Source organism: Diadema antillarum, unplaced genomic scaffold (genome assembly GCF_040938485.1).
Source record: "Diadema antillarum isolate AM-2024a unplaced genomic scaffold, OU_Dant_1.0 scf00000046, whole genome shotgun sequence".
Classification (NCBI taxonomy): Eukaryota; Metazoa; Echinodermata; class Echinoidea; order Diadematoida; family Diadematidae; genus Diadema; species Diadema antillarum.
In genome coordinates this window covers 111,742-120,909 of record NW_027270935.1, presented here as the reverse complement: position 1 = coordinate 120,909, position 9,168 = coordinate 111,742, and the positions used below count along the sequence as shown (strand labels likewise).

The following is a 9,168-nucleotide window of genomic DNA, read 5'->3' as shown; positions in this document are numbered from 1 at the left end:
TTAGGCAGGATACTTATAAATAGAGTTATTCTTAAATTTGATGTAATATTTCAGGTATACTTTGGTGGCATTACCAAAAACACAACCACCTAATGAAAGAAAGAAAAAATCAAACAGCAATATATAACCAAAATGTGAATTAAGACATCAGTTTTGATGAGAGTGACCAATGTACATCCCACATACCAAACATAAATTATGAAATTTCATGGCAAAGCACTATCTCTGAATATTCTTACGAATAATAATGGTAGTCTGGTCTTAGTCTGTTCACGTGAAAAAAGACCTAGTCACACACAAACACACAAATGCACACACCCATAACATGTGTATAACATTTGCAATGCAACTATCACTGGCAAGGAAAATTGGTTGTACTGTGAACATCTAGAATTATATTACTAATACTGATTGTCCTTCTCTCAGCTGGATATAATCAATCATAAATTGCCTGTAACATTTGGCATTTTGTTTGAGTCTAAGACAACCCACCTTTACAGGTACATCAACAGAACTCATTTACTGGCCAACACTCGCTCAACAATGCTAGGCAGAGTAACCTTCTTGCGATTTTGCAAGTTATTTCATTCATACTCTAACATTGCTGGCACATAAGTTTGTTTTACTGGCTCTACCTTATTTCTACTGGGCCAAGGTTGGTAAGAAAGGGCTTCTTACGTCAAATATCTACAGTATGCGTCAATCTCAAATCAGTACTTAACTTATTGCTATCACATAATCTGGGCAAGAAACAGTCTTTGGAGTTGAAAAATATCACACTTATAAAAAGGATACAGAGGATTATACGATATACTGCAAAATCACAGTAAAAATGAAGTACAATGGACATTGTTTTTCATTTTGTACACAAAATTCACTGAAGAGGACCAGTTTACGAGTATATTCTTGCCTGACATTAACATAGTTGTAATATGCCAACAGCATCCATACCTCTGCTTACTTATTCAAAAGCAATTTGGACATGGCCATGTTTCACATTTTAAACACCTGCATGAAGAATGGGAGGATTGTGCTTTCAAACATCACATTGATATGATGCAGTTTTAATTGTGAGGTATGCCATTTGCAGACCTCCCAACCTTTCTGACTGAAAAATAGTGATGATTTGGCACCAAAGTAGGAAAGGAAGAACAGTTCCCATAGGAGTGTGTAGTAATATTATCAAGAAAAACAAGAAACTCCTCCTGAAACAAGAGCTGGGAATGGTCAAAATTCAGATTCTTTCCTCCAAATTCAGAATGGTTGGGAGGTCTGCATTTGCATGTTAGTTACTTTGTCTCAAATACAAAACTTTTGAAATAATTCACCTGGATGCAAGTACCTACACAAAGGAAGAAAGTGCTACATTTCTAAGTCAAAGTATTCACAGATTGCCAGTTACGCATCATATAAACTTTCAAAATCATCTGTCAAGGCACATCAAATAGTCAAAATTGCAAATAACATTCCTTCATAACATATCATCTTGGTAGTACTATATTTTGAAAAAGCAATGCATAACCTTACTGTGTTCTGTCTAGCAGCAGTCTACTAAACACAAGTAAAATACCTACACACACTCCTGTGCAAAACAAAATTAGATTGAGAGAAGTCTGCCACAAATGAAATTTTTGTTTACTGGGTAAACAATACACCCCCATCCTTGTGTTTCCCGTCATGCATAATTTTCATATTTCCTGCTCTATACAGATCACGCTCGTGCTTCAAATAGAAAAGCCTCACTTTTTTAAGTGCAGAATATCTTCTCTCAAGGTCACTTTGCATATATTTCTCAAAAGAATGTGATTACTACACTACTGCATGGCATACTCTTGTGAAAAAAAACATGAACTAGAAGAAAAGAATTGCTGTCCTGTGTTACTCAAGCCTCTAACTAAATTGGCATATTGACAAGAAAAAGCATAAAACTACTATTGTCATGCATATAATATTCCTCTCAATTCTTGTCTAATTACAACTTGTGCATGATATAACAAAGAGAAAACAATAATGCTCACTACTGCTTCAAGTGCATCACCACTATGAAGTGTGAACACTGAGAAACTTTTGAAAACTGCTGCTGTGATGGGCAAGGCAGGATGGCCTTCATGACACATCCACTATCTGTCACTACTCCTCCTCCTCCTCCTCCTCAGCATCCTCATCCAGAGTGGACAGCTGGCTGATCTGTGAGTCATCTGGGTCCAAGTCTAGAGAGCTGTCCACCACTTTCTCCATGTCTGATTTGTACTCCTGTATGGACTCATGTAGCGACCACAGTTCACTCAGTAGTGACATGTCCAATTGGCGTAGGCCGACCTGCAAGTGACAGATAGGCGTGTTACATTATTCTAAGGAGACTGCGAAAGACTGGTGAAAAATTTAGTCAGCAGTAGACCTGCAGTGTGACCAAGAAAAGACAATGAGATCGTAAGCTTGTTATAAAGAAAGAGATACACTTCATTCTGTGATGACATATAACTATTTTCCACTAGGCATAAAATATATATTAGTTGATAATTACACATTGCAAATTAGTAATTATACCCAAAGTCAATGTATGAGTCAGTCTCATGCAACATCTGACCAATATGCAATTTCAAGAAAGTGAAAAATACCTCTCATTGCTTACTGCAAATATTTGTCAAAAATTGACAAGTGACTTCAAAGGTATTACAGGATGACTTTCTTTAAGCAGATGAGCTGCATCAAATGGAATGCAGAAGAAAACAGTGCATGATTTGATTTATTACTTTCTAGGTTATCTCTTCTTTACACCATTACTTTTTACTGAAGTTATGTATACATAAAGATAAACTAATAACAGCTTCAAAACGAATAATAAAAACTGAGAACAACTGAGATCGCCAATTAATCACAAGATTCGGGATTAGGCCAAAGAGAACCACATTTGCAAATTATGCATTTGAAAACCACAAGCATTTTTGACATCTAAAATAATATTCAAAGCAAATTCTTGACACAGGCTGAATTTGATATGCAGGGGCCGTGTCCCCCCGCTTAGATGCACCGGCGTAGCCAGGATACGATCATGGAGCTACTAGTAGCTCCATGATATGATCTTGGGAGCGGTTACTATGCCAGGGAGCAAAGCGGCCGAGCCCGAGCGAGCGGAGCGAGCGAGAGGGGGAGGGTGTGGGAGGGGGGTGTCCCTCCTCCCACGGTGAGAACTTTTTGCATTTTGATGTTGTAAATGGTGCAATTTGATGCATGTTTTTGCGTGTTTTATAAACTTGAAACGGCCCCACTTGTTTAAGGTAGCAGGATATTTTGATGTGGATTATCATTGAACAATTTGCCTATAAAGTGGTACCATTTGAATAAACTTCTTGTATGAATAATTCTTACAATTAATTTCATGAACGCTGTCTGTTAAGCGATCAAACAGTACAAGGCATGCACACGAGGGTGTACATTTATAAGGGCTATTTCTCCTCCAACTCGAAGGTGATTTTACATTTTTCAGACCTGAAATTCAGCGAACTGGTGCAAACTTTTTTCTAGCTCCCCCCCCCAAAAAAAAATAATGGAAAATAACTGTTTTTTGTTTTTTTCACAGAAGTGTTAATAGCAAAATCACAGCATTTAGCTCTTATTCGGCGTGTGCATCATGTGTGTGTATGTACAAAGTCTAATAAGGTAGAGGGGGAGGGTGTGGGGGGTGCCCCCTCCAGCTCGACGGAGCTTTTGCGTTTTTAGAATTGAAACAAAGCAATCTGAAGCACACTTTTTGTGGGAAATTCGGAAATTGTCACTCCCCAAAGTGTATTACGTCCATAGAGGAGGGGACCAATCAATGGGAGGGTGGCAAGGTACCCCTCCCACATTCCAGGGAGCTTTTTTCATTTTTAGAACTGAAATTCAACAATCTGGCGCACATTTCTGTTGGAATATTTGTCAATCAGAGAAGTGCAAGTCTGTGGAAGGAGACATAGCATGATGATGTGGGAGGGGATAAGCCCCATTCTCCCTTCTACATGAGGGAGATTCTGTATTTTCTGATTGCAGTCAAACGTTTTGGTGCACACATTTTGTGGCATATATTTGGAAAACTCACAGTGTAGCCATAGTCTACTTGTATGCACAGGGCGGGGGGGTGGGGTGCGATCAGGGAGAAAGCGTTTGAGGGTGCTATCTCCACCCTTCCAATACGAGGAAGCTTTCACCTTTTTAAAGTTGAAATTGAGATATCTCATATACGCGTATTTGATGGAACATTTGGGAAGTTATCAAAGAAAAAATTGATCGCGGGAACTGAGAAAGGAAATGGTTGATTAAAGGGGATATTCCCCTTGTACATGAAGGAACTATTGATTTTTTGGAATGTAAGTGATAAGTCTTGTGCACTAAGAATTATTCAGAATCTTAAGGGGGCGACCGCCCCCATCGCCCCCAACTTTTTTTGCTACGCCGGTGCTTAGACGGGAACTTTATGTAAGGGCGGAATCTTTGGAAATTCAAATTCATGGGTGTTGTGATTTTTTCCCCTGATTTTTTCCCCGATTCTTTCTCCTTTTTTTTTTTTTTTTTTTTTTCCACGAACCAAAAGTGTGTGTGTGGGGGGGGGGGGGGACTTTCAGCCACTGTCACTCAAATCCAAAGCTTCTGCTAAACACTGAAATCCTCCTTACCATTTCCTTCCGCAGCAATGCCAGGGCAGCATCCAGATTTCCCCGTGGAATCTCGATTCGTTTTCTCTTCTTCCTTCCTCCGCTCTTCTTCACGTGACTGGGTGAGAAGCCCGCTGCCAGGTGATCTTGGATGTCGGTCTGGTGGGCCAAGATTCTGCTCGTCTCTCGCCATATCCCACTGTTGGCATTCAGAAGTCCACTCAAACTCTTGGGCAAGGCTGGCAATCCCGGCAACTTTGGGTTGGAGTTGGCGTCCATGATGTTATATTGCCTTTGATGAAATGTATCTTAGATGAATATATGGCAGATGTTCATCTACATAGGTGTTAACAGAGTCAATGTCCCACTGCAGCCTTGACTCCCTTACTGGATTATGCCAGTAGCTCCCAAATGGGTTAGAAATGCAGGACAACAGTTTCAGTCACAATATGCCATGTCTGCCAGACTGGAAGAATTCTCCCTTTGCAGATAACCCAGTCAACAAACACATCAATGATCCCCTGCACTGTCTCCTCTGCTTGTTGCTTCGATAGGAGGCATGGGAGTTCTGAGGGTAATGATAATAATGATAATAATAATACATTTATAAAGCGTATAATAAGCACACTATGCTTCTATATGCGCTGTAAAATTCAGATACAACATAAAAACAATTGACTAACAAATATAACAATCAACATAATACAATAATTAACAAGAGACCTGGGGGTCTTGTGCTCACCCGAGTATCGCAAGTTCACCTTCCATGCATTCTTGCAGACTCTTATCTGAGAACATTGGAAACTTGTGGGGGGGGGGGGTACCTTTGAGAGCTGGGGGCATGGTGTCCATTTGCATATTCCATCGCACTGGTTAAAATACCTGCCAAGTACACAACCGGTCACTGTACTTTATAGAATGTTGGATTATGCAGTTAAGACTTAAAGCCATACTCACTTTTGATTTTAGAGAAAAATATCCTTGAATATTCATTAACTTAGGAGGTTTGGACCCCCTGGGGCCCCCAAGGAAAGCATGGTACCCATTTAAAGGTAGGGTATGGTGCCCACTTGAACAAATTGAGATCCTATCCCCCTAGGGTTGCTACCTGCCAAGTTTGGTGAAAATCGGTTGAGGGGTTCTCGAGAAGAAGATGAAAATGTAAAAAGTTTACGCACGACGAACGCCGGACGAAGAGCGATCGCAAAAGCTCACTTGAGCCTTTGGCTCAAGTGAGGTAACAAAAGGGGTAATGAATGTTTATCTTAATCATGAAAGATGGAAAAGGTGAGTTTTAAAACTGCATTTGAAATTTACAAAACTGGGTGTGCGTCGAATGTCTTGTGGGAGATTGTTCCAAAGATTAGGTCCAGCAACTGCATAACATCTGCCCCCATAATATAACGTATTGGTTCTGGGTGTGTGAAGAAGCGCTTGGGTGCTTGAGCAAAGGTTGCGAGGAGGGTGATACTGCTTGAGCAAATCTGCCAGATATGTTGGGGAAGAACTATGTTGTGCCTTGTTGGTCAGCAATATGAGTTTAAACGTTATGCATTTGTCGACAGGTAGCCAGTGTATTTTTTTCTAGGGTATGGGTTATACTTTGTTGACGAGGAGTTCATGTGACAAGCCTGGCTGCGATGTTCTACAGCATCTGAATGCGATGGATGTCGGTAGAAGGAAGGCAATTCAACAAGCTGTTGCAGGAGTCTATCCGGCTGGTGACAAATGCATGAACCAGAGTGAGAGTAGCTTAATTTGTGAGGAAACCTCTGACTAGACTGATGCATCTGATTGCTGCCATAGCCTATTTGCAGACAGTTTTTATAAGTTCCTTCATACTGATATGCTGATCAAAGACGACCCCCAAATTTCTAGCATGAGGCACAGGATTGATTTGACCAACACCATCACAGACATTCAGTGGGTTGGAATAAGAACAAAACTTTGATGTGATATGGATCACTTCCATTTTGGCATCATTCAGAGACAGCTTGTTCCTCATTGCCCAAGCTCTAACATCAGTTATACAGGTGTTTAATCTTTCCAACCACTCTTCACGCTCAGTGTTCTTAAACATGTATGTATTTGAGTATCATCTGCACAGAGCATTACATTCACATCATGGGCTCTTATGATGTCATTTATTGGTGCTGTATACATCATAGACATCATAGTATACATCTTAGACAGAGAATGCAAGAAATTATGGTTATGATTTAGCAATATCATGGCATCATAAACATACTGTAGGGACATTCAATTTTTGATGATAAAAGTTTCAAGGAGGAAATACTGTAAAGGTGGATATTTTCGCGCGACTAATTTTTCACGCTTGGACGGGTAAGAAGAGTTTCGCGTGTTTTTAATTCCGCGGAATCAAGACATCACGCACAGGAACATATGGCAAGCAAAAATATTTGTGTGCTTTTATTTTCGGTACGTTTCGGTACATGATACGAATGTTCTATCAGTCTCCAAGGTAGAAAATCACTAACCTTTCTCCTGAAAATATACATCTGTTGTGTTATTTCTAATTCTGTCAATGTGGTTCTTGAAAGGAAATTCAACCACTTGCAAAATTGTTTTATATTATAACTTCCAATTGAAATACAGTCCCCTATGGTGTATACAGACAGTATTAGGTTCTGTAAGTGACCATTCCAAGCTCTAGAAATAATTTGGGAAAGAGACACATTCTTTGATGGAGTTCTGTTCTAGATCAGAGCGCTGAATGGGACATCCACCTGCTTGTGTATATAAACAGCCATTTCAGCTAATCCGTTTCGTGAATGCTATCAATTGAAATGGAGTAGACCCATGTCTATGCAGTATTTAATCTTTATTTACCACATGACTGACTCTGATATGACCTTTAACAATCCAGAGAACAAAGCTGGCATCAGAGTTTACAAACAAGTAAATTCAATTCTTCCTGTTTACACTGGTTGAGGACCAAAACAAAAGGTATGTAAACTTTAAATCTAAAACGGCCAGCAGAGCACAGACAACTTGGTCCTGGTGACAATTCTCAGGTCGGCTTGAGCATACAGGGAAAGAATGGGTAGAGTAAGCAACCTCTAACCTAATATCTGAAACAGGAAATTGTCTAGTCAGAAGTAGGAATGAAAAATAAGGATCACCAGGAAGAGGATCACAACACAAGGAAGGCAGAGATGATAGTCTAGAGGATCTATAGTATAGGGCCTATATCATATTCAGGCCATATCCTATATCCTAGTAAACCAGTCTAGACTGAATAGAGAATACAAGGAAGTAGAACTTGCTTATGTTCTTTATACCAGAAAACAATTTTTACTGTACAGGGACAATATGTCCACCATGCCATGGTTCCTACCAATTAGTCTTAATGGTCTAATATTTCTTTAATAGCAATATGGAGTAAATTCTAAAGATCTAAAGTAATTCTGAAATGCTGGAAATAATGACATAATTAGGTCAACCTGGCCTAGCCTGTAAAAGCTACAACATTTATGGTTATGAATATGAATGATGTCTGTAAATTTAATTACCGGTACCACAGCTAGCAATCCTTAGCATCACAATAAAGCATCTGGTCGATCAAGACGCAACAAACCTTCAACTTCTTCATTAAAATAATACGACCATGGCATCTATGAACTTTTACAGTTTTATAACATCATTGCAGTGGCACATACTTTCTACCACAGTTCACAGTACAGTGCTAGATAAGAGGACTGTATTCAATTAAATGTTACAAAAATTTACACTGTCGGGCACATTAGCTGTGACAGTTGTTACAATGTTAGCACTCCTGCTATATGGATCCCTTCCTTAGGCTTTGCTTTGTTTCAGAGGTAAATTAATTTAACCACAATCGCGGTGATGCATAACCATCCTCACTTCATACCATCCATTGGCATTAACAATACAATAACAATGAACAGTAACACACAAACACTACAAAGTAAACAGCTGATTAACAGTTATTTATGCAAGTTTTGTTCTCTATCTAAATTTACAACCTTTCAATCACAGTTGAACACATAATACAGTAGAGTCTACTCAGTAGTCATTAATCGGCATCAAGTGTAGTAATTGTAGTTTAGAACTAGAAAGTAGACTCTACCAGGATCAGGATCAGTGCAGGATCTGGAATATAACCCTAAAATATTATTACACGTAGAGGTCTAGTTCTAGACGTACAAACTTGGACTTACAGAGTAAAGGTGTTCAAATACGCGAGACAAAGGCACAGATTCCTTTTCGCTGTTCAAAGACTAGACGTAGACTCATAGAGAAGATATCTCTTGCCCAGACGTGCTATACTTAAATACTCAGTGCAGTAGGGCCTACTGGATGATGCTAGTGCACAGCTGTACAGGTTGTGATCCACTGCATGCATGCACTGCATGCATAGCTAGCATATCATCCGAGTGAATGCATCTCAAACACACATTCAACAAAAAAAAAGGTACGTCCACGATATTTATGGCAAGCCAAAAGAAGAATAAGTTATTTAAAACAGGCATTTTCAGGAGTATAAATACATGTA

General features: G+C 39.4%; 1 protein-coding gene across 1 annotated transcript; it reads right to left on the bottom strand.

Annotated features, from left to right (window-relative positions):
* Positions 1-1,983: 1,983 nt before the first annotated feature.
* Positions 1,984-8,923, bottom strand: LOC139715000 (leucine repeat adapter protein 25-like). The gene is made up of 3 exons (XM_071626641.1): positions 8,834-8,923; positions 4,653-5,199; positions 1,984-2,319 (listed from the first exon to the last, which is right to left on the bottom strand). Exons 2-3 carry the CDS (start codon positions 4,908-4,910, stop codon positions 2,131-2,133), a joined length of 447 nt encoding a protein of 148 aa, XP_071482742.1. The 5' UTR covers positions 4,911-5,199; positions 8,834-8,923; the 3' UTR covers positions 1,984-2,130.
* Between the last annotated feature and the right edge of the window lie 245 nt (positions 8,924-9,168).

Bases quoted from the DNA above. Each gene is read 5' to 3' on its own strand.
- LOC139715000 (XM_071626641.1), bottom strand. From the start codon at position 4,910: ATGGACGCCAACTCCAACCCAAAGTTGCCGGGATTGCCAGCCTTGCCC. The intron at 2,320-4,652 runs GTAAGGAGGATT...TGTCACTTGCAG, and splicing joins CATTGCTGCGGAAGGAAATG to GTCGGCCTACGCCAATTGGA.